The 25142-nt window shown below is 40.4% G+C and overlaps 1 protein-coding gene across 2 annotated transcripts in view; it reads left to right on the plus strand.

Moving 5' to 3' along the window:
• The window catches only part of LOC117411929 (guanine nucleotide-binding protein G(i) subunit alpha-2), a 71711-nt gene that overhangs the window by 45010 nt on the left and 1559 nt on the right, over positions 1-25142 (plus strand). For both annotated transcript variants that reach the window (XM_058988729.1, XM_058988730.1), the window contains exons 3-9: positions 3675-3717; positions 5549-5690; positions 9481-9641; positions 17946-18074; positions 20110-20239; positions 20628-20781; positions 24694-24906. In XM_058988729.1, coding sequence (XP_058844712.1) covers positions 3675-3717; positions 5549-5690; positions 9481-9641; positions 17946-18074; positions 20110-20239; positions 20628-20781; positions 24694-24884 — 950 coding nt within the window. In that variant the 3' untranslated portion in view covers positions 24885-24906. The remainder of the gene's footprint in view (positions 1-3674; positions 3718-5548; positions 5691-9480; positions 9642-17945; positions 18075-20109; positions 20240-20627; positions 20782-24693; positions 24907-25142) is intronic.

The following is a 25142-nucleotide window of genomic DNA, read 5'->3' on the forward strand; positions in this document are numbered from 1 at the left end:
CTGGCTCACTGCAGCAAATTGCTGTGACCACCGCAAGTGTCTCTGAATTGCCAGTTGCTAAGCAGCAAGGAGTATTTGGCTCCTTACAATTCAAATAATCTACAGATGTGTGTAAACAGAATCTCTGACCTGTGTCTTGTATTGAATATTAGTGTTTCTGACCAGGGAGAACAAGGAAAGTTGTCCTGTACTGAGTGCCCTTTCTCTCTATAAAAGTGTTTTGGAGGAGCAGTGAAGTTTTCTTTCGCCTCAGGCGACCGGGTCCAAATTCAGCTTGTCACAAATCAAGTTTGGTAACACCAGAATGTACCAGGGTTGATAGGATCGGATTGTTTGATTTATCTCACCATTTCAAGCGACTATGAATAGCAGTTTAATACTTGACAATTACAGTAGTTCCAGACATGGTAATGCGGGACATTTCTTCTCAAATCTGTGGGGGCACAGTTATTCCGACTGTAAGACTAACTGCATTGAGTTTATAGATTCAGTGGCAGCAGTGAGGTGAGCGACTGGGAAATCAGCTGCTTTAATTAAAACCAAATGAGTGTTTGCTGGGAAAGATAAACAGTTGCCTTTTATTGAGTCTTCAGGGGTTGTTACAGGGGCACAGATTATTGCGGTGTTATGGAGGCAGCTGCTTTTCTCCAGCAGTACAATCTGACTTTTCTGAATACACAAAAGTTATGAATAAGTAATTCAGAAATATTACAGTACATGCACCTCACTGGCTTTTTAATTTGTTGCCAGATGCTGATTGTTTTTTTTTTTCCTTCTATTGTGGTAGATGCTCAGAACACTCCACGTCAATCAGAGAACACCATTCGCTGGCTGTGCAGTATTGTGATTTTTTTCTGTGTGTGAGGTGCAGGCTCGGGGCTTTCATGTCAAGACCTTTTAAGAAAACAACCATGCATGCTTTTTAGGCAATCCTGTACAAATATAATTTGACACAGACACTTTTGCAACACGCTTGGATGCTCATGCCGGAAGACTGATAAGGGTTATGTCATATAATTTGCGTATGAAATCGTAATTTCCTCGTCACTGACAGTGCCCGAAGCAACAGCCCAGCCAGATGCCCAGACATCCCATCGGCCTGATATAAAAGCATTTATTCATTAACAGGCATGTAACTATTTTAATTAATTTATGACCTGGAAAAAACATGCAGTTTCCAAACTTATAGTGTATTCAGTCTTGGTCGTTGCCAGAACTGGGTAGCAGGTTTAAGAGCTCTAGAATAAATAGTTAAATAGCAGCGCCCTGAGCCGTCTGTATTGCCTGTGGCTACAAAGCATCCAGTCTCCAGTGCTGCTGTGGTAGGGCATTATAGTTTACCTCTGTGCAGTGCTCTCTATGGGTGTCACGTAGGTGAAAAAATGTCATTACTACTCATTTTCAAGGATGTTTCGTTTCCCTGTAAAACTGATGCATTCTGTTGTTTTAATGTTCTCTTAACCTTTCTCTGATACCAATGATAGGCAGCTGATGCTAAAACATACGGTATATGGCTGGTTTCACAGACCCCAGTTATCACTAATCTTGGACTCACTAATGTTAGGTAAAGTAGTCTAAGACTACTGGTAATAGGGGTCTGTGAAACCAGCCGATCGACTGCTACAGTCCTGGTTCAGATTAAAAAGAGGTAGTGGTCCTGGAATATTGTTTCCCATCATTTGCCTGCTAAGTTTCATTACCCAGCAGTCTACTCCGTTTATAAGCAATGGCATGAAGCATGTAAAACATTAGTTTAGTAAGGGCACTGGACTTTCATTAGTCTTAGTTTTCATTTAATCTTTGAATCAGACACACAGAGCTCAACACATCTACCGCTGGATAAAAGGTGCAAATGGAGTTTTCATGGCTTTTCAGTACCTGCTTTAATTGCTTTACAAAACCCTATTAGCAGTGTCTGGTTTCTGTTTTGTGTCAGGTTTCCAGCGCTACACTAATGCTTCAGGATGCTTGTGACAGTGCTGGAAGATGGGTTACTGTACTTCCCTGGAATTCTTTCTGTCTTTAATGAATTTCTCTTCATAATGTAAACCTGGAGCTCCATTTTAATTTGCTTTTTTCAGGCTTAAAACAGATTAGAAAGTCTAATCTCATTTAAATGTTGGCAAAGTTAACACCTATTGGAAGACATACAGAAATGTGGCTTTGTGTAATAAGTTAGCCAAACAGGCTTTCCAGAGCAAAGGAAAGAGACTGGCAGTGACACAGTGAAATGTTTAAACACAAAAGCAGTGGGGTGCTGTGTTAGCGTGTGGAGGAAGTTGAAGTGAATAGGGCAGAAGGACTGGGTGACGTATTACATCAATTCCATTGATTTATTTATTTTGTCTCTCATTTAAATCATTCATTAGGCTCAGGCAACAAACGTTTGTGATGGTTTTTAATTGTGGAGTTTTTTCAGCAGTGGCCTATTGAGTTTCCCCTCTCTCTGTAGTCAGATAAAGTGACCTGGAGGAAACTGTACACCAACACCCATTTATCAACATTTAGAGCCATGGTGTGCCAGAGCCAGCCCTGGCACCAACATCACTGCTGACTTCTGACTCCAACCCGTTTTATCACAGAGCCTGGCTGTCCACAGTCAGATCTCGCTAAAATCTGACAGTGGCATCAAAAAGAAAAGTGCTTGGAAAGTCACCTTGGGTTATCTGCAGGAACAACCTGGCTGAAGGCTTGTTATTTTACAATCTGGGGGATTTGTTGCACCTTTCTATTGAAATCACTTTACACAATGGAAAGAAGCCTGCAAAGAGCAGGATTATTAATTTTAGAGTACTGGTATTGGCTATGAGGACTGTAACCATGCTATTGCAATGAGTGTTCATGTTAAAACACAGTACCTTCCCATGTTAATAGCATGACTTTTCCACCCTTGCATTGGGAGCAGGGGCGCTTCACTGTGTCCCTGGCACTCGTACAGAGTTTCATAGTCCAAAGGAGACTGCCTTGTCACAGCAGTGCCACCTGCTTCCTCTCGTCGGTACCTGTGGTTGGGGGATGATGATAATGATTCACACAGCCAGGAGCCAGTGTGCAGGGCCCTCAGATTAATTTAACCTGCTATTTATGAGCCGAGCAGCAGATAAGGGCAGGTCATCCGGCAGTCAGATTTCTGACAAACAGCTTAGGCCCACCTTTTAATTGGCAATCTGGCAGGCTCGAGGTCGAAGTGTGGCAGCTTTCTCTCCTTCCTGCCACAGATTGCAGCTTTGCTGTTTGATTTATTTATTGAAAAAAAAGAATTCTTGAATTAATACATTTGTGATGGAGAGGTGAAGCACAATACATCTTTAAAAAGGCTTTTTGTTCAGCTCAGAAACGCTTGTTGGTGTACCCTGGTCATGGGGATGCCAGAGGGAGCAAAGTCGACATCTTATTACCATTTTCCCTGCAATGTGATCTTTTACTAGAATGTAATCTTGTCATTAACTGTGAAGTTTTTAGGTTGAGCTGAACACAAATGTGACAGTATCAACTGTTCCCATGCGTCATGGACACCTAAAAATAAAATGTAATACCGCTGTCAAACTCCATAAGTCTAAGAGATGATGTCCAATGCAGACTGGGTACCAGATGTGAAAAACGTTTAATTGTTTAAGTTGGCAGCTAAAGGAAATATATTTTTAACCTTTTGTCTATTTTCTTTTCCTCTGCAGGTGCTGGCGAGTCGGGGAAGAGTACCATTGTGAAGCAGATGAAGTAAGTCAGTCTCTTCCTTTTGGTTTTCTGCAGAGCAAACTCCTTCCAGGGCTCTCCACTCCAGTGGATATTTTAAGTAACAATCCCTGGTTACCAATACTTACAATCAGCAGTGTTAGCTGTAACATTCTGGCAACAAAGATTTATTAGCGCTGTGCTTTCTCACGTCTCACATAATTGGCTAAGATTAGCTTCAGTTTGTCACAGATACACCACCAGATGAGGCAGGAAAACAGCTGCATGAACCCAAAAGAGAAAATAGTGTACAATTCTTCTACTGAAACTCCTACAGGACCTCTTACGTAGCAGCCTTTGTGTTCTACAGTATAGGCTTTCTGAACTACAGTAGAACCTGTCCTCCAATTTAATTTGTTCCAGTGGTTCATTAGCTATGGGAAAGTGTCATGACTCGCAGGGAGTCATTATAGATTGTAGTTACTTTATTAACGTTGGGATATTATAAATTAACAATGTCGGGTACATCAGTGTGTCTTAAACACTAAAGTAAGGTTCTGAAAGTAATTATTGTAAAACAAAGCACTGTAATACAGTATTTTGCAACTTACAAAGCAGCATTTCTAAACCAGTTCTTACAGTTCTCCATGCCAAAATAATCATACTGTAAGGGTGTGTCAACCAGAGACACAAATTGCATTAAAAAAAAAAAAAAAAAATACAAAAAAGCATGATTGTAAAAACTGGCTTTAGAGGTTAGTGAAAAAAAAATCTTATTTCAGCTTTTATTTAACATGGTTAAACTGTAAAAAGTGAAACTACATTCCCAAACGCTACATTTATTGTTTTAGACCCAAAGTAAAATGTGCATTGATCAGTTTCTGCCTGTACCGTGCAGTTGGTAGCAGCATGTTTAAATGACACATGTCAGAGATCCATCAGTTAATAGTGGGTGTAGTACCGGTATCTTAAAGAATTGAATATGATAGGTTCTACTGTAAATACTGTCAGGTTACAGTATGATTGGATAGAAGCAGTTCCTCTAACTGGGATTTTACATTAAATATTTACAAGGGGGATCAAAATATAATCTGCTTTTAGTAGTTGGATTTTAGTTTATAGTAATGTTTAAGATTTGAATATGTGTAACATATGTGTTTATTAATTACAGTGCAGGCATCTTATTATCTTGGCAGGGGTGACACGACAATGAGGCTGTACACTCCTGTAGTTTCTACAGACGTAAACATTTACTGGTTATGATAAAATATATTCCCAAAAGGCTAACAATTTAAAAACACGGCCACACAGACTATGAAAACAATCCCGCTGATGTACAGCTATGGTCAAAAGTTTTGCATCACCTAGAATTTTAGGAACATAATTTAGATATTTTATTTAACATCATGTAATTAAAGAAACTACAAAATGATATTGCAAAAGTTTACTGGAAGCCATAATATTAGTACAGTATTTCATGTTAGATTTTGAAATGTCACATTTTAAAAATGTGTCAGTATATGGAAAACTACAAACCAATATGTAATTCAATATGTTAACATAACATTATTCAGCAGGTTTCATTCGACTTTATGAAGCAAAATGAGTTAATTCTATTGGGTGATGCAAAACCTTTGGCCATAGCTGTACAACAAATGTAAAACTGCTTACTTGACACCTCATGATAAATATTCTGCATTTTCACAGTATGTGAGAAGATATGTTGCGGTTCTCAAAGGGTGTTTCTTGCAGATTTCTTGAAGGAATTGCATTCAAATGAGTATGTAAATGGATGTGATTATGCATTCTACAGGTAATCTTGAGGTCTTACTCTGTGCTTGGTATTGCTAAGGTTGCTTTTTTTGTTCCCTGCTAGAATTATCCATGAAGATGGCTACTCGGAGGACGAATGCAAACAGTACAGAGCCGTGGTTTACAGCAACACCATCCAGTCCATCATGGCCATTATCAAAGCCATGGGCAATCTCAAGATTGACTTCGGAGAGACCGCCCGAGCGGTGAGTTGACCAGAGCGCTGGGGCTCTTGCAGTGCGATCCTTGGCCCAGTTCTGTCCCAGTTTGGTTGTGATCGGAAGTCCTGACAGGTTGGTGAAGGGATGAGTGTGGCCTGGTGACTGAAGTCCATTGTCTGTTTGTCTGTCCACAGGGCAGGTACAGCACAGGGATGAATTTAGTGACTGAACAGTGAGGGTCTGACAGCACTGGGGAGGGAGTCTCTTCTGTGCATTCACAGGGCTGGTGTCGGTTGGGTAGGCACAAAGCAGGGCCAGCTTCACGTTGCTTTTGCAATATAAGTGACACATTCAATTCATTTTCATGTGGAGTTCCTGCTGTCAGTAATAATAAGCGAGGCTGCTGAGTGAAGGTTACTACATCTCCCCAGCCTTGCTGATCAGTCAGAAGAGCTCCTCAAAAACAGGACACCACGAGGGGCGTGTGCCTGCTAAACTGCCGAGCCCTGTCAAATTTACAACTCCACGGGACAGCGATTGTACTTCTTTTGCTTAATTGAATTGAAATTGAGAGTTACTTTTACAGCTAAAAGAAAACATCTGGCCACCTGAACTCGAAGGACAGTGAACAGAATATATTTTGAATTTCTTTTCTATCCTTTCAATCTGTGCTTCTTAAAAAGCTTTTATTGACTGTTATGCGCACGCATAGTGAGTCAGAATCTCAGGGAACAGATAAAAGGCAAGCACGTCGTTCTGAAAAGCCTCGCTTAAACAGCGCTCAGCATGCTGGAAATGTTGTGTAGTGATTTTTATATAGATTGTATATATTATATATTTCTTTGTTGCAACTTTGTTATGTGGAATGTAATAAACGAGAACCAAAACGGTGAGTCCCCCCCCCCCCCCCCCCTTCACTTTACAATGCCATTTACACGTTTTGTTTTATTTGAAGTGTTTAAAGACAAATTTCAGTTTTCGTTTGTTAGTTCAGCTACAAAACGGCACAAGCAAACCTCATGTTGTTACTTTATGAAAACGTGTCGATGGCCGCTGTTTACTGTGAAAAAATGGCAATGGCAAGGATTGAAAAAAAAGTACAAAATAAATAAAATGCAGTGTCAACTTTATGTATTTCAGGAATAAACAAAACAACGTTTAACGTTTAACCTTTGTTTTGTAGTTAATTCACTGGGGTAAAGTAAGGCCTACACATTACCTACACAATGTATTCTTTACTCCTGGGATATTTATCTGCATTAATGTGTTGTATATTATAACGTCTTGCTATAAAATAAAGGCGCACACACACAGGGGCCACGCCCCCTGCCCCTGCTGCTATGCTGTCTCTGCCTGCGTTCAGAGCAATATAATGGCTTTTATTAATTTTTGAAAACGAACGAATATCCGAACTAATATTTAAATTGAGCGAGTATCCGAACGTGAAAATCCTGTGTTCGTCCCAGCACTAATATATAGATAGATAGATAGATATAATATTATATTTTGGATCTCAAAATAAGTCTAAGTAAAAGGGAATCAATTATAGCCCAGTAATTTTATCCCAGTAGTCAAAAACTGTAAAAATGTAAAATTCTACTGCTTTTACAAGTGACACCAATTTGAACGGTTCAAAGTAACTTTTCATTGTATCCTCTTTCTGCGGTTGAAAGCATCGATATTACAGCTTTCCTGTTTTTTATTCAAAAGGCCTTGTTAAGTTAACTGCTAGAGGGGTACTGTATTTACCAAGGCTTACATCTCAGTAGCATGCCAACTTTCTCAAAAGCCCCACAGATTCCCAGAATAGACTGAGGTGCATTAATCCTGTCGGATTACTGTAAATTCCTTCTAGGTATTAAACCCATGATGAATCCTATATGAACTTCACCAGGGCCACATATTGATTTATTTCTTTCAATGGACACCCTTTGTTTTTTTTTTACTAACATGTTAACACATGTTGTGGATGGTAATGGTTCATATATATATATATATATATATTACATTTGCAGTAGACAGATTTAAATCTTTAATTCGTTTCTGAATTGGCGCTGCCCTGTCTGTCTCTGCGACACCCTGGTTAGTGCTAAATTTGTTTCTCACACTGAATTTTCTTCTGGCTGTTTTCTCCCATCTGCTCAAGCACCTGCCTCAAGGCTTTAACTGTTTAACCAGTCGCCGCTCGTCTTGCTGCAAAAATATATCTTTTGTTTGTTCTTGAATGTGAACAAGATCAGAAACACCTGCCATGTGCAGCACACACTTGTGTATAAATGGGCGTATCTAAGATTGCACAAATAACTGATGTTTCGCAAGGAACAGTTTCCTAGGTAATGGGCTATTCTGGTTAACGGTCTTTGCTGCAGATTTTCATTTTTTCTGAAGGAGTTGGAGGCAGTCATCATTCAATCGTAACACATTGCAGATTTGTCACATCCAATCTGTACCGTTCTGGATTCCAGTGCTGGCCCAACTATTTTGACATTGTTCTGGCAAGTGTTTTAGCCCAACCCCTATATTTTTTCCATTGCCAGCACAAGAAAGGGCCAAAATACACACTCCTAAGTATCCGTTTGCCCTCTGTCTCTATCTGTCAGTGATTTGAAGACATTTTTTGTGCCTCCCCATGCATTGTTCATTCGGGTAGTGACATATTGCACCATCCTCATGAAAAATATTCTGCCAAAACTCTGGAGAGACAAGCTGTTCTGTTGGATGGAGATATGTCCGGTGGCATTTAGATTTCATAAACACAAGCTTGATTCTGACACCGCACCAAGTGGCAATTACATGGAGGGCACACAACATCCAATCTGCGCTCTGAACCTGCGTACATTCGGCTCAAATACATCTCCCTGCTTCATCTGTGTTCAAAACAGACTTGAAAGCTTAACATCAAATACTTGAAATGAACTGCATGTATTCTGAATTCATTTAATCCCAGGATCGTTACCGTATTTCTATTTTCATTCATGTGTTAATCATACTGACTCGCCTTCCCCGCCTACCAATTTGTAGGCTATTGCTGCGCAGTCAACAACGACCAATTTACATGAATGTAATGGATGGGAGAGGAAAAGTACGGGTCTGAAGTCTAGTTGCATCTGTATTTGACGAATGCATTGCTGTCATTCTTTTTGCATTTTTATAAATTGCTTGTGACTTCTGCTGGCCTGGCTTCCACGTAGCCCGGCACAAAGAACATTGATGGAGACCCAACCAGATACGCTGTCTTCAAACTGGCAGGGACCTATACAGTCTGAGGATAGTCAGAAATTGGGAATGGTAGCTCCTGATGTTCTTTGCAACCCGCTAGCTCTTCCAGTAAACCTTTGAGTGGTGTGGTCTATATGCTTCCCTAGTCGCCTCTGCATGGACTGTGCTGCACATTTGAATGCTGTGCAATCTCGCTCGCTCGCTCCCTCGCAGCTGGCAATAAATCAGTTTATCAGAAACATAAATCACTGCTCCCTTCGATCCAAGCAGATGTGTAAAAGTAATTCTAAGAAGCACCCCCTGCAGCTTGATTGCGTCAGTTTAAATTATGCCAAAATGAATGTGTTGCCATAACCTTTTTCAGGGAGCAAAAAACGACAAGCAAAACCAAGTCATTGTTGTAGTTTAAAAATGTGTTTAGTTTATATTTGTAGGTAGCCGGTCCATATCATTAGTAACCCAGATGTTGGTCTTGCAAAATATGTTATGTGGTGCCTCTTTTATATTAGACTGGTTGGAGGGTGGGCATTTACACAATGCGTGTTCTGCTGTTAAGTTGACTTTTTGAACGCTTTGTGGGGAAGCTTGTAAAACACATTTCTGTCACCCCCTGCAGGATGATGCCCGCCAGCTCTTTGCCTTGTCCGGCGGCGCGGAGGAGCAGGGTGTCATGTCTGATGACCTGTCCAGTGTCATCCGGAGGCTGTGGGCAGACACCGGGGTGCAGTGCTGCTTCACCCGCTCCAGAGAGTACCAGCTGAACGACTCGGCCGCATAGTGAGTATCCATCGACTGCTTCCAGCAAGGCCAGTAAAGGGGGCTGCTTGTAGCTCCTTGCGCATACATTATATGAGAAGTACAGGGAGCTGACTGAATTGCTTGTGATAATACATGGATTAAATAGTAAAATTATAGCTTGATTTGGCTCTGTTCTCCTTTTGATGAATCTGGTCTTATATCTGGTCCCCCTGGCAGAGTGCCTAAGTGTGTTTTAAGATTATGATACAGTCTATCTCTATTTATTACAGATATTTAAAAAAACATTACAATTGTCATCAGCTGGGAAGTGACTTGGACTTGGAAACTAATTTAAATCTTATAGTGAAAACTGTGAGGCCTAGTAAAGTTGAGTGTCAACCTCAGAAATCTCAGAAATGTCCTTTGTACCTGAGACTTTTAATTGTATTTTCTGAGGGTCGTGAAACAGCAGAGAACCGAGAGTCTGTTTATTAATACTGATCACTTTACTCCTCATCAGTCTAGGTCAATTATTTTTTTCGTGTCGGTGATTTCTCTAAAAGCTTTCTGCGTTTAATTTAAAAGGAGCGATGGTGAGAGTTGGGCTCAGCTGTCCGAGATGATTAAAACTTCAATTACAGTCCTCTGCATTCATTGCTGGAAATGACTGCTGTTTTCTCTCTTTACATCTGCTCTCTGTTTGAGATTAAAGGAAATCTTTATCCCTGTAATTGACAAACTGCACAAAAACAGCTGGTGGCTCCTGGCTGCTTTCTATGACATGAGCAGGGCCACATCTTTGCTAAATTATGTCTGTATGTACGATTGTACTGGTTTAAAAAAAAAAATAAATAAATAAATAAATAAATAAAGTGCTGCTTTCATTCAGATTTTTGATTCAAGTGAATCTGTCAGAAAGCGACAGGTTGCTGGAGACTTGGAATGTAAGATATTTAGGGTCCAGTAATGAGGTCCAATAATCTAATAAAATACTGCCCACTGGGTGGCTAATCCCAGACTAACCTGTTTTTTTTTTTATCTTACAAAAGGGTGTTTACACGGTAAGGCTTTTATCTAAGCAGTCAGGTTTAGAATAGACCAAACTGTCTGTCGGAGAGAGAAGCCAACAAACTGCAGAGGTGTATTGGCTCTGGGTGGCTGCCTGTGATGTACGTGAAAGATATTTATAACTCCACGTTTCCTGTGTTACTACAAAATCCTCGAGCCATTTTGTGAAAGGGTCCACTTTGCACAATGGGTGTCCACTGTTAACAGCTGTGGTGTCTGTCTCAACAAAGAAGCTGAAACATTATTACACTGTTGAAGGGTAGTGAGCGTGGGTACGGGCGTGTTTGTAAACGCATACTTGGGCTGTAAATAAAAGCAGATTTAAATAGTTATTTAAATGATCACAAGGCTAACACCCACACCCACACAGCAGGAAACAGGTAAAAGCTTTACTTTTGTACATCTGATGGCCCAGTGCAGTTTATTGCAGTGGAAAGGACACTGTTTAACTGTGACCTACATTTCCCCCCATTTGAAAAATAAATGTGGTTTCCTTGCAGTTACAAACTGAATTGGTGGTGAAAACTCAATGTAGACCATATTTTGATTGCCACACTACAACTACAAGCTATAGACACTAATGGCATTGTAAATTCAGTTATAGGTCTATAATCTCCATTAACAGTACTAATAAACTCACTGCTGCAGAAGTAAACTGCACTTTCACTGCAGTGAAACTGCTTCTAAGGGAGGGGGGGGGGGGGTGCTCTTGATGCGCACTGTATTAGATGCACAGGAAAAGAACATTTAACCACTGCGGAATTGTGTGGGTGTCGCTAAACTCAGTAATGCTTAGCCTAGCAGCCGAAGCACCTACATGTAATTAAACATTTACCAAAAATAAATGCATTTAAAAACCACAGAGATAAGAAGCTGTATAAACAACATGCTGTAGCCCAGACACCTTTTCAATCCTGAGTCAAAAATTATTTGTGGGATATCGGAAGTTACATCTACTCAAGGGAACCCCTCACTCAGGTGTGTTGTGGTGTTAGTATTTTAAGGATAATCTTGTCCCATTTAATTTGCAGAGGAAAAGATAGATGGCTGGGTTGATTGATCGGTTTTCAGTTTATGGCAAGGAAAACACTTTATATATTCTTGAGCTGAAATGCTCCATTAAAAATTTAAAAAATATTGACTGGAAATATTTGAGATTTCCAGTAAAAGGTATCTTCGGAGTGACCATTTCCAGTAGAGCAGTTTTAGAGGGCACCACACCAACATGACTATGATTACAGGATTAAACTCTGTAACAATACCAGTTGCTAGGAGACAGTTTATTTTTATGTTTCTATGTAGATGTCACTCTTATGAAAACACACTACCTCCCAGTCCTGCACTAACCGCTAGGTCATGCTGCCTCCCAGTCCCTCAACTTTAACCACACTAGGCCAAAGTAATTCTCAGCCTGTTCTTCAATCAACAAATTATAGACGCAACAGGGTTATTTTATTTTATTTCTGGAGTTTGAAAACCGTGAAGGGTAAATCTGTTTCTAGCAATTTATTGCTTTAATGGCTGGTATATGCTTAATTACGAACGCAGAATTCCCCAGTCATAGCTGCTGTTTCTTTCCCCCGTTTCCCCAGTGACAGGCTCTTTAGCATGTTCTGGAAACTGGTACCTTGGACACCCCTGCGTGCCAATAAATGATGTCCTTATATTTCTTTGGCCTAGTGCCTGGGGAAGACTGTAAAAGAGGATGCTGCCTGCAATGGGCTTTAGTGGAATAATTACCACACTAAAGTGCTGCAAATTCCCTACTTATTAATTAATGTATCTCATTTATTTATGTATTCTTTAATTTCACTGAGTGGCTATGTAAAAATGATTTTTGGGGAAAAAAAATATACACAATGGATATACAATTGAGTCTTATTAATTATAAACATCTCTGGGAGGGGAGTCTATACAGTATATTTACTACATTTACCGCTGCTATTTCAACTGCTAATATCTCTTAAACCATTTGTGATGTCCAATTAATTTTTGGAAACTCCTTGGGCAAAAAACAGTACAGTTCACTGTGACCTATGAGTTAATATGGCTGCCATATTGTGTTAACACTTTTTGGTACCTGGATGATCATTAGTCATGACCTAACAGATTGTGATACTGGTTTCAACTGTCTATGATCTATGATTCTCTTAGGTCCATCCTGGGTATTGTACAAGAAAAATCTAACCTTTTGTGGCAGTATTTTTTCTGCTTTAGCATCACGTCTATATGCTTAATTACACTATGTAACACAATTTTTGTTCCTGGGTAGTAAGTGTTATTTCCTAATTGCTTATGCCTCAAAAGTATAGAAAATTGCTATTATTCCCCACAAACTTTGCTTTTGTGACCAGGACAGTGATATTTTGAAATTTAACTATTTCCAATGAGAAAACTTGCGAATTTGTGTCTTTTCGTTCACATAAAGTCAGAAAAAAACAACATATGAATCCAAATTAACATGTATTTATACTAAAGTAATACAAAAATGACTACAAAAGATTTAGAAGTGAGTAGTTTTTCGAGATTTACGATTATACTGTAAATCACTTTCACGAATCAGCCCCCAAATGTAGTCTCCCATCATGTTCTCGTTATACTGTCCTTGGTAGCGGCGTTCAAAGTCCAGTATATCCTGGTGGAAGTGCTCGCCTTGCTCCTCCGAGTACGCTCCCATGTTCTCCTTGAATTTATCAAGATGAGCATCAAGGATATGGACTTTGAGCGACATCCTACAGCCCATTGTGCCGTAGTTCTTCACCAGAGTCTCAACCAGCTCCACATAGTTTTCGGCCTTGTGATTGCCCAGGAAGCCCCGAACCACTGCGACAAAGCTGTTCCACGCCGCTTTCTCCTTACTAGTGAGCTTCTTGGGGAATTCATTGCACTCCAGGATCTTCTTTATCTGTGGTCCGACAAAGACACCGGCTTTGACCTTTGCCTCAGACAGCTTAGGGAAAAAGTCTTGAAGGTACTTGAAGGCTGCCGACTCCTTATCTAGAGCTCTGACAAATTGTTTCATAAGGCCCAATTTGATGTGCAGTGGTGGCATCAGCACCTTCCGGGGGTCCACCAGTGGCTCCCACTTGACGTTGTTCCTCCCCACAGAGAACTCGGTCCGCTGTGGCCAGTCCCGTCTGTGGTAGTGCGCCTTGGTGTCCCTGCTGTCCCAAAGGCAAAGATAGCAGGGAAACTTGGTAAAACCGCCTTGGAGACCCATCAGGAATGCCACCATTTTGAAGTCTCCTATGACCTTGATGCCATCTCAGAAAAATGCAGATATGTATCCACTTAGGCAGCTGGAACTAAACTGAACTGGTGGGCTTAAGGCCCCTGTATTTATACTACTATTTATATTACTGGAAAGTTCTAGAAGTTACTCCAAGTTTACTCAGCACTGAATCTATCTGGAATAGAAAGAAATTACACATTGTCTAGCAGTCTAGCAGTCTAGATCTTGGTACCTAGTCATCTCTATCTCCAGCATTGACAGATTGTCTGAAGTGTTCAGTAATGGCAGCGTCCTGAGAAGAAGTTAGTTGAAGTAATAGACACTCATGTTTTTTATCTTTTTTCAGTAATATAATCTGATTCATAATATTTAGTGGAACAATTTTTCCCTTCCCAAGGGACTGTTGGGAATTGACTTGTCGGGTCTCTGTTTATTTCATTTTAATAACTAAATCCTGTAGCCTATTTTTTAGTGACGTCAAGAAGTTGATAAAACGCCTTTTAAATATTCCTAATAACCCCATTGTCCAAGACAGGAAGTTTATGTAAAACAAGAAGTACTAGAAGCTGTGACAGCACAAAAAACAGACTAGAGTAGTGTAAAAAATGTAGGTGCACATACTTGTTACTTTTTTATTATTTATGTTTTGCTTGGTTTCCTTCGTGACGTTCTGTAAAGTGCTAATGTATATATATATATATATATATATATATATATATATATATATATATATATATATATATATATATATTAACAAATTCAGAAAGTAGAAAACAAAGAGAACTGTTGTTAGCTAATCATATTCCCACCACTTAACTGACAAAAACACATTCAGAAGCCTGGTGAGCTGGATTGCAGTGCCTGCAATATTATTTTGAATGTATGTAATTATTTAAAATCCAAATAAATAAATCCAGTCCCTCTAAATGCAGTTTCTGGAGGTCACTCTAAAACTGGGTGGGTGGTCTGGTCATTATAAGTCCACAGATCACTCATATCCAATGAGAATACTCTGAGGTCAAAGGCTTGTGAATGAACATTCTGATCCAATTTTGTCCCCGTTTATCCTTTCTAAAACCACATTGCCTTGATAGTTTGGATGGTGGAATTAAATTGGATGAGATTTGGGGTTGGGGTTGGGGTTGTATTCCAGCATTGCAGGCAGACCTGACCTTTCTGATTCCCCAGACCTCAGTAGAGTAACCCCCATACGCTAGTCCGATGTTAACATGTCTGGTTTTCTTCTGCTCACGGAAGGCCTTTATAAGGAGCTCTGGGCCACTGCCACCAAGCCGCTGAGAACATCTAGTTTCTATGGTGATAAAGTTGTTCATTTGTTTCCTCCTCTGCTGCATGTCCAAAACAAACTCGACATGTAAAGGTCAGGGTCTGGAAGGTAAGCAGAATAGCAGAAATACTCGTCTCCTCTCTTCAAACGCAGGCATGTCTTTAAAGACACATCTCTCCTCCACAGATCCCAATGGGAAGTCAACTGAACTGCCCTTCTAGAAAAAATATATTTGAGTGCGGATTAATCTAATTATAAATGTAAAGGTCAGTGGTAATTGGCAGAAAATGTAAATACGCTAAATGTTAAGGTATAACCCATTGTACGCTTACAAGGCAGGAGCACGGCTTTGTCAGTGATATAGAAGAAAAATAATGATGTTGTCTGCGTGTGTAATATATGAGAGCGACCTTGCTTGTAGTTGCTTTCAGCCCCCTATAAAAACCTTTAACATTACAATAACAATCTCTAATTACCTAATAAAATGTATTTGTGTCCTTCTCCATGTCTTATCCAGAACCTATAGTTCTGCGGGTGTTTCAAAACGTTATTTATTTTTCAAATTTCAATGGCCCGTGGTAGCAGTGACATCACAATAGCTGTTTTGCCAGGGCTTTGAATTGAGAGCTCCCCATAGCAACTGCAATGTTTAATATGTAAAACCAAAATAAAATGCTTAATTAGGTCTATCATCACAAGTAAACTGTGCATTATGCGTGACATAAACAGAAAACACAATGGTTCTTTGTGTGGAAACTAAAAAATAATCAGTTTGTGAGTAAAGACATGCCGTGAATAGCTTGAAACTTTATCCCTCTTCCCTGACACCCTGATTTATTTTTGTTTCCCACCTAGAACCATTAAATAAAATTACAACTCTGATTATTGCTATTTCTTTACTTATTGCTGCTGCTCCCTGCCTCTTTGCTCTGCAATTTAATGTGGTTTTGATTTTGTACACTGAACTCGCAAAACCCATTTTAATGACAGGATTATACATGAGGCCTACAACTCTGCCTGTAAGTGCAGTGTTCCAGTGAGGCAGGGGATGTGGCAGACTGAAAGTGATGAAAAGTATTGCACAAACAGCTGGTTTCCAGTTTCTATAGTTGATAGACCTGGAGTAGTATTATTTTTTACATGTCTCTGCAATTCAGGCTGTGATAATGCTGCTCTTAGCAATGTTACCACAGTTACTCTGAATTGGAGAGACAACAAAAAAATAATGCCACCTTCACCATGCTCAGGGGTTTTAGGTTATTTTGAGCCGTGAATGCAGTGTCCGTGCGTATTCATTTTAATACAGTGTAATGCTGTATTTATTAGCTGGTGTGCCGGTCCTTATTTATTAGAATATAAATCTGATGATGTATTTATTTGCTAAGCTGTATGAAGATTCAAGGAAATGCATGCATATGAATTAGGGAGTGGTTAACATGTAGAAAACAGAAAGTACTGATTAGTGGAGAAACCTCAAAATGGAGTGAGGTAACCAGTGGAGTACCACAGGGATCAGTATTAGGTCCTCTGCTCTTCCTAATCTACATTAATGACTTAGATTCTGGTATAGTAAGCAAACTTGTTAAATTTGCAGCCGACACAAAAATAGGAGGAGTGGCAAACACCGTTGCAGCAGCAAAGGTCATTCAAAACGATCTAGACAGCATTCAGAACTGGGCACATGGCAAATGACATTTAATAGAGAAAAGTGTAAGGTACTGCACACAGGCAATACAAATTTGTATTATAAATACCATATGGGATATACTGAAATTGAAGAAGGAATCTATGAAAAAGACCTAGGAGTTTATGCTGACTCAGAAATGTCTTCATCTACACAATGTGGGGAAGCTATAAAAATGCCAACAAAATGCTTGGTTATATAATGAAAAGTGTTGAATTTAAATCAAGGGCAGTAATGTTAAAACTTTACAATGCATTAGTAAGACCTCATCTAGAATATTGTGTTCAGTTCTGGTCACCTCGCTACAAAAAGGATATTGCTGCTCTCGAAAGAGTGCAAAAAAGAGCGACCAGAATTATTCTAGGTTTAAAAGGCATGTCATATGCAGACAGGCTAAAAAGTATTGAATCTATTCAGTCTTGAACAAAGAAGACTACGTGGCGATCTGATTCAAGCATTCAAAATTCTAAAAGGTATTGTCGACCCAAGGGACCTGAAAAAAGAAACAAGGACCAGGGGTCACAAATGGAGATAAGATAAAGGGGCATTCAGAACAGAAAATAGGAGGCACTTTTTACACAGAGAATTGTGAACCAACTCCCCAGTAATGTTGTTGAAGCTGACACCCAGGGATCCTTCAAGAAGCTGCTTGCTGAGATTCTGGGATCAATAAGCTACTAACAACCAAACGAGCAAGATGGCCAAATGGCCTCCTCTCTTTTGTAAACTTTCTTATGATTCACTACATGGGGCTGACCTCTTGAAGATGGTTGAATGCCTTTTTTGTAGCAATTTAGGTTCCTTTCACTTTTTCATTAGTACTGGTAGTAAAGGCAACTAAAGATTATAGACCAGTGACTTTTTTGACATGAATTGCAAAGGATTTTGATTTAAGGAAGTGATACAGTGATTATTGGTGGTGGTGGTTGTTGTTTATATATATATATATATATATATATATATATATAATTTTTTTTTTTAAATAAGCCCAAGGCATACTGTAATCTCCAGAGAAACCAGCATCTTGAATTTACTGCGACAGCATAAGCATGTTTGCATCTTTCCTTGCAGTTACCTGAATGACCTGGAGAGGATAGCCAGACAGGACTACATTCCCACCCAACAGGACGTTCTGCGGACCAGAGTGAAGACCACGGGCATTGTGGAGACCCACTTCACCTTCAAGGACCTGCACTTCAAGTGAGTGCGGCCTCTGTTAAGCAATGATGATATCTGTTGGCCTCTGCACAGCTACAATATTTTCTTTATTTTTTTATAGTAAGCTTTCAGTTTTGATACTTTGCACAAATAAGTCGACATAAATTACATTCTTGACGCTATTAACAGAACTCCAACTAGTGAACATATTCAGCAATGCAAAAAGAAAATGGCTTACAGTTTCACTTTAGTCGGCGAGCAGAGTTTCAGTCTAGTTTTAAGTGTCGTCTGGCGGCTGTCACTGGCTCCGAGGGTATAAATGTTTTCTAGTCCAGTACATGTAACTCTTGATTTGCACGGCTGGGAACTCCTGAATCCTCACGTTTCTGTTTCTGTGTAGCCTGGGCCTCCAAGTTGAAGGGTGAAGCACTGCTCCTTGTGCAGGCCAGTCTTCAGTAAACATTTAGATACCACAACACTCTTTCTAAACATTGCGCGGAGGCTGTGTGTGTGGGAACGTGAACACCAAGCATAGCAGCTCGCAGCTGGAGACCCAGAATCTCACCCTCCCTCCTTTTACAGTTTTCTTACGTGGTCACCTCAGAATTTAAAAAATCACATTAGTTGAGTAAAGTAATTTGGTCTGCTTTGAAATCACTACTGTCTGCTTAATCCAGATAAATTTGTCTTCTGTCATGTTGGCGAGACTTGGTTACGATCCTCCTTAGCTGAAGTTAGAGGCCCAATCCCTTTGGGCTTTTCAGTCATTAGTTACTGGGGTCAGTCCTCAGCTTTTGTAAATCTGATATCATGGATTACGTGTGCTGTGCTGCTACATTAAGTACATTAGGTACTGATGTACTGATAATAGATTTAAGATAATTGAATAGCTGGTGAGAGTAAAAAAAACCCACCAGGAAATGATTTGCAACAAAATGTAATTGTAATGAACCTGTAATGTGTATAATGTAGTATAAGAACTGCCTTGCAAATTAGCGATGCCTTCAGCTGGCATAATAATAAGCCAGTGACTGCTATTCACCTGTTTTAACAACATAATAGCAACTGAATAGAAACCGTCTTGGAAGCTGCAGCTGCCTGGCTAATTCTATCATTCATACTTCATCAGCTCCAGCAGTGAATAATCCTTGGCTTTCCAATGTTTTTTCAAAGAGCCTCATTACTATAATGGCCATCCAGGACTTTAAAGAAAAATGATATGTATATTTTTGTAACGCCGTTAATTCATACATTGGATCTGTTTGCCTGTGTCGATGAAAGGAGTAGTGAGTGCACCGTGCAGTGTGAGGCCAGGCATTCTCTTGACAAATGCAAACCCTAGTCATCACATGCAGAATTCATCAGCCACAGCCCTGGCAGCAGGAGAAGCTGTTTTTCAAGCCTCAGCTCAGTCCCTCAACTAGCTTACCTCTCCATTAACTGCAATAAGCAAGTGATGTGTTTACGCCTACACTGTACTATTGCTGAAAAAGGCAGGTGATGATTGAGTGTCTTAAGAATCAACGGCTTTTCTCAGTTCCTAACTGGTGCTGGGGTGTGTTTAGCTGAATACTGGTGTAGCACAGGGACAGGGCCTCTTTAGGCATATATTGAATGTGTATTCCCCAGCCCCTCTAATAATACCTGCAGATAATAATGAAAAACACTCTGTGCTGCATAGCCCGTTACCACAGTGTTTTCTGATGAACTCTGTAGATCTGCTAAGCATTCACAGGCTTTCTACTGTAGCTCTCTCTGCAGGGTTCACTGAAAAAGAAGGTTATACCTGAAAACAAATTTTGAAAGAAAAAGCAGACTACTGGGTAATGTGTAAGGGTTTTAACTTGCCTTGCGGTGCATTCTGGTTCTGTACCAGTGAATCTGGAGCCATAGGTCCACCTTACCAGTGTTAAGCAACCACTTTACAGAAAATAACCAGATTAACAGAACTACATTGCTAGTTTTCAGTGTTGAGAATGCATGCCATTCGTCTTTAAGGGGATAAATGTAAATGTGGCTCCTGAGGATTTTATAGTGGTGTAGGGAACGACGTCCCTCTTGTTGCTCTTGCTTTTAGGATGTTTGACGTTGGAGGACAGAGGTCGGAGAGAAAGAAGTGGATCCACTGTTTCGAGGGCGTGACGGCCATTATCTTCTGTGTGGCTCTGAGTGCTTATGACCTGGTCCTGGCTGAAGATGAGGAGATGGTAGGAATATATAAATAAAATCAACATTGTTGTACGGAATACGTTTTAATTCAGGATTATTTCAAAAATATTAAATGTGGACTGGTATGAGTTTACTCTCGGTTATTGTGTGGTGTTTTCTGTGCTGTTGTAGATACTAGACAAAAGCTGGAAAACAAGTGGTATATTATGGTTTATTCCACCTCTCTTGTTTGGAAATGATTCATCTGCACAGTGGTTGCTTTTTATTTGAATATTATTATTTTCGGTAGAATACCTGCCACCTGGTGGCCAAAAGTGTGTGTTGTTTTAAATTTTTTGAACTGACTTGAGGTGTAGGTCTCAAAACCAAAGTCCAGTCTGATCGTAAGGCTAACTGCTTGCTTGCTTGCTTGCTGTCTTTTTGCAGAACCGAATGCACGAGAGCATGAAGTTGTTTGACAGTATCTGTAACAACAAGTGGTTCACTGAGACTTCCATCATCCTCTTTCTTAACAAAAAGGACCTATTTGAGGAGAAGATCACCCGCAGCCCCCTGTCCATCTGCTACTCTGAGTATTCAGGTATCTTTCAATGTCAAGAGGGTTCCACTAGCGCTTTATTAGTGTGTTGGCCGGGGTCAGAATTAAAAAAAATGATTACTGTCCCTACTATGACCATAACTACAGTGGTGATTAGTGGTGCAATATGGGATTGCATTGCAGAAATGCATTTAATCCTGGGATTTATTGTCGGAATGCTACTGCAATGTTTTATTTTCTTGCAGTGCTAATATAAGCAATGCAGCAGCTGAAATTAGGGTTGGCCATGCTCCTAGAAGCCCTAGAACCAGTTCTGGGACCTGGAGCTCTGGAGCCCTAGAACCAGTTCCAGGACCTGGAGCTGGAGAGAAGCTTGAGCTCCGGAGCCCTAGAGCCGGAGAGGAGCTTGCCAGTGTTCTGAGCTGGAGCCGAGCAGGAGCTGGAGTCATTGGAGGTTCAGGAGAAGCTCCACTATTGCCTGCCTTTCAAAAAAAAACAAATTCCTGAATTACCCAGTTTAAACATTTGAATGAACAATAAATACATTAGTATATAAAATAACTAAATGTAAATTTAGAAATACTGGAATGCACATACTATTTATATTGATGTAAGATGTTTGTCAAAATTATCAACGTCAGCTTTTGAAGTGTGCAATCTCTGGAAAGGGATATTAATCTCATTTACAAAATTAAACTACAGTATTGTCACAAGCAGACAGGTAGCACAGTGGGTTAATTCACTAGTATGCTGTGCTCTTTGCCTTGGAGTACTGGGTTCAAATCCAGCTGATTCTTACCTTTATTTTCAAAGAATTGGCTCATTTCCTATAAATCCACTGAAAAAGCAAGATCTTCCATGGAAGGGAGGTGGCACGCTGGCTAATGCAGTAGCTATGCTGTGCTGTTCTCCTTGGGATACTGGGTTCAAATCTGTTGGAGTCCTTCCTTTATTTTCCAAAAAAATTGGTTAAGTGACCTTATAGTCAGCGTGCAACACAGCTTTCCCGTGGGAGCTGGTGGCGCAGTGGGCAATGCACTAGCATGCTGGGTTGGTCCTTCTTGTGGGAACTGGGTTCAAATCCAGCTGGTTCTTACCTTTATTTTCAAAGAATTGGCTCATTTCCTATAAATCCACTGAAAAAGCAAGATCTTCCATGGAAGGGAGGTGGCACGCTGGCTAATGCAGTAGCTATGCTGTGCTGCTCTCCTTGGGATACTGGGTTCAAATCTGTTGGAGTCCTTCCTTTATTTTCCCCCAAAAAATTGGTTTAGTGCCCTTATAGTCAGCGTGCAGCACAGCTCTCCCGTGGGACGTGGTGGTGCAGTGGGCTAGTCCCATAGCCTGCAGTCCCTGAAGACGACGGTTCGAATCCCGCTGCGGGAGGTGAGTATCTGAGGTAAGTAGAAATGCTGGCGGTCACTAACAGTGTTGGTTGTGTCTCCCCAGATGGAAGAGGAGACGTCCTTCCCTGCGGAAGGATGAAGAGGGGGGGGTCTGGCCCCCCCGGCAGAGAGGAGAATGGAAGGTTGGGGTGTTGCTGCCTGAGAAAAAGGAACCAGTAGCTTTTCCCCAAGAGATTATTTCTTTTTGTTTTTCCCTTTTCTGACAAAAAGATACTAAGATTTGTATGTAACTTTGAGGGAAAACAAAGATAAATAGTCATTGACTGGAGATAATGACAGCTGAGGAAGACAGAACAACTAAGTATCTATCTTAGTATCTTTTCCTCATGAAACAAAGCTAAAAGGAGAAAACAAACACTTTATGACAAGTTACTGGTTCCTTTTTCTCAGGCAGCAACACCCCAACCTTCCATTCTCCTCTCTGCCGGGGGGGCCAGACCCCCCCCTCTTCATCCTTCCGCAGGGAAGGACGTCTCCTCTTCCATCTGGGGAGACACAACCAACACTGTTAGTGACCGCCAGCATTTCTACTTACCTCAGATACTCACCTCCCGCAGCGGGATTCGAACCGTCGTCTTCAGGGACTGCAGGCTATGGGACTAGCCCACTGCGCCACCACGTCCCACGGGAGAGCTGTGCTGCACGCTGACTATAAGGGCACTAAACCAATTTTTTGGGGGAAAATAAAGGAAGGACTCCAACAGATTTGAACCCAGTATCCCAAGGCGAACAGCACAGCATAGCTACTGAATTAGCCAGCGTGCCACCTCCTTTCCATGGAAGATCTTGCTTTTTCAGTGGATTTATAGGAAATGAGCCAATTCTTTGAAAATAAATGTAAGAATTAACTGGATTTGAACCCAGTTCCCACAAGAAGGACCAACCCAGCATGCTAGTGCATTGCCCACTGCGCCACCAGATCCCACAGGAAATCTGTGTTGCACGCTGACTATAAGGTCACTTAACCAATTTTTTGCAAAATAAAGAAACACATTTGAATCTAGTATCCCAAGCAGAACAGCACAGCATAGCTACTGAATTAGCCAGTGTGCCACCTCCCTTCCATGGAAGTCCTTGCTTTTTCATTGCCTATAAGGTAAATTGACAAAATCTGAAAAATAAAAGAAGGAATCAGCCAGATTTGAACGCAGTACTCCAAGGAGAAGAGCAGAGCCTCCTACCAGTGAATTAACCCACTGTGCCACCTCACTTCCATGAAAGAACTTGCTTTTTCATTGCCTTTTAGGGTACATTAACCAAGTGTTTGAAACTAAAGGAAAGAAGGACGATTCAAACCCAGTCTCACAAGGAGAACCAGCACAGCATACTAGTGAATTAGCCCACTGTATCACATGGCTCCATGCACGTATAGCATTGCATATGAGATCTTATATCAACCTCTTTATATTATTATTTTTATGCTTAAGACCACACCTTGTTCCGGTTTGTAAAACTAAGTATCAAAAAGGGCAAAGTCTTTGAAAATGAAAGTAAACACATGTCCTGAATATGGGGGTTTGAATCAATTAACCTGGGAATCTGAGTCCCACGCTCTACCAACAGAGCTAGTGCACCTACTACCTGAAACACATTACTACATTGTGTGATGTAATAATGTGTGTGATGTGGACCTAAGGTGATTCTCAGCTTAGTTTCATTTGTGACTTGATCTGGATTCAAAGCCAAACCTTATAGGTTGGTGCATCTATTTGTTCTAAAACAGCAAGTCTCCAGGTAAGCGTTTTCTTTAAATGCATCAATTTCTAAACATCAAATTGTCACTCGTAATTAGCCAGATTGAATGGGTTGATTACATAATTATTTTGATAAGTTTAGTTACGAGTGGCTACATGGACATCTTGAGGTTTGAACTGCAGGTTAGTCATTTAGTTTTAGTTCTCCTGTGAATTTCACAGGGCCCTAATCTTTGCAATTCACCCAAAACCACAGAAAGTGTGTACAGTGTTGTAGTTTTCCCGGCCCAGAACAATAAATCAGATTACCATATAGCTTATTTTTTAATATGTATAGATGAAGCTTCTGCTGCATGTTTTTTTTCCCTGTTCTTTGGAGAAAAGCTGGCTTCTAGTTGTGCCAGTTTCCAGGTCTGTAATGCTTTATTTTATGTCTCTGTGCAGGTAGCTTTATCCGTTCCAGATGTGTGCTGTTATTCCAAGTATACGAGCCAGCAGGCTCCCTTAAGACAGATATAGTGTAAAATATAGCCCTAACCTAGTAATGTTCACTTTTCTGACTTTGTATTTGAGAAATCCTAACACACATGGATTTAGTTAATATTTAAGAAGCCAACTTTGAAGATAAACGTTGGGAGGCCTGCGAGTGCCCACATGTTCATAACATCCCCGTTGCATAAATCCTCACAGACCAAGGAAGAAAGAAAATCAAACTTGGTTTTCCGTAGTGGGTGCCGTGCACGAGTGCCTCTGCAGTTTTTAAATAATCCAGGTTAAGACACACGTTCCTGTCTTGCTATGAAAATGGCATGGATTTTGCATTTAAATAATGCCTTTAATTTCCTGTTTTCCAGGAGCAAACAAATACGACGAGGCTTCGGCCTACATCCAGGCAAAGTTTGAGGACCTGAACAAGAAGAAGGACACCAAGGAGATCTACACCCACTTCACCTGCGCCACCGACACCAAGAACGTGCAGTTTGTATTCGACGCGGTCACTGACGTCATCATCAAAAACAACCTGAAGGACTGCGGCCTCTTCTAGACAAGGAGGGTGAGACACGAAGGTAAGGGCTTTTCTCTCTCTCACTCACACACACAATCTTTTAAGATACTTTCTGAGGTACCATGAATTATGAATTATTTCTATTAATAAGAATATCTTGCTCTGTATGACTGTTTTATTCACACAATTAAATAAATGAACGGACACACAAATTATGCCGATGAATCGGTAAATTCTTCAAATCAGAATCTGACACAGGTAGATATTTTTCCAAACAGATATTACTATTTCAGCTTC

The sequence above is a fragment of the Acipenser ruthenus genome, chromosome 16 (genome assembly GCF_902713425.1).
Source record: "Acipenser ruthenus chromosome 16, fAciRut3.2 maternal haplotype, whole genome shotgun sequence".
Classification (NCBI taxonomy): domain Eukaryota; kingdom Metazoa; phylum Chordata; class Actinopteri; order Acipenseriformes; family Acipenseridae; genus Acipenser; species Acipenser ruthenus.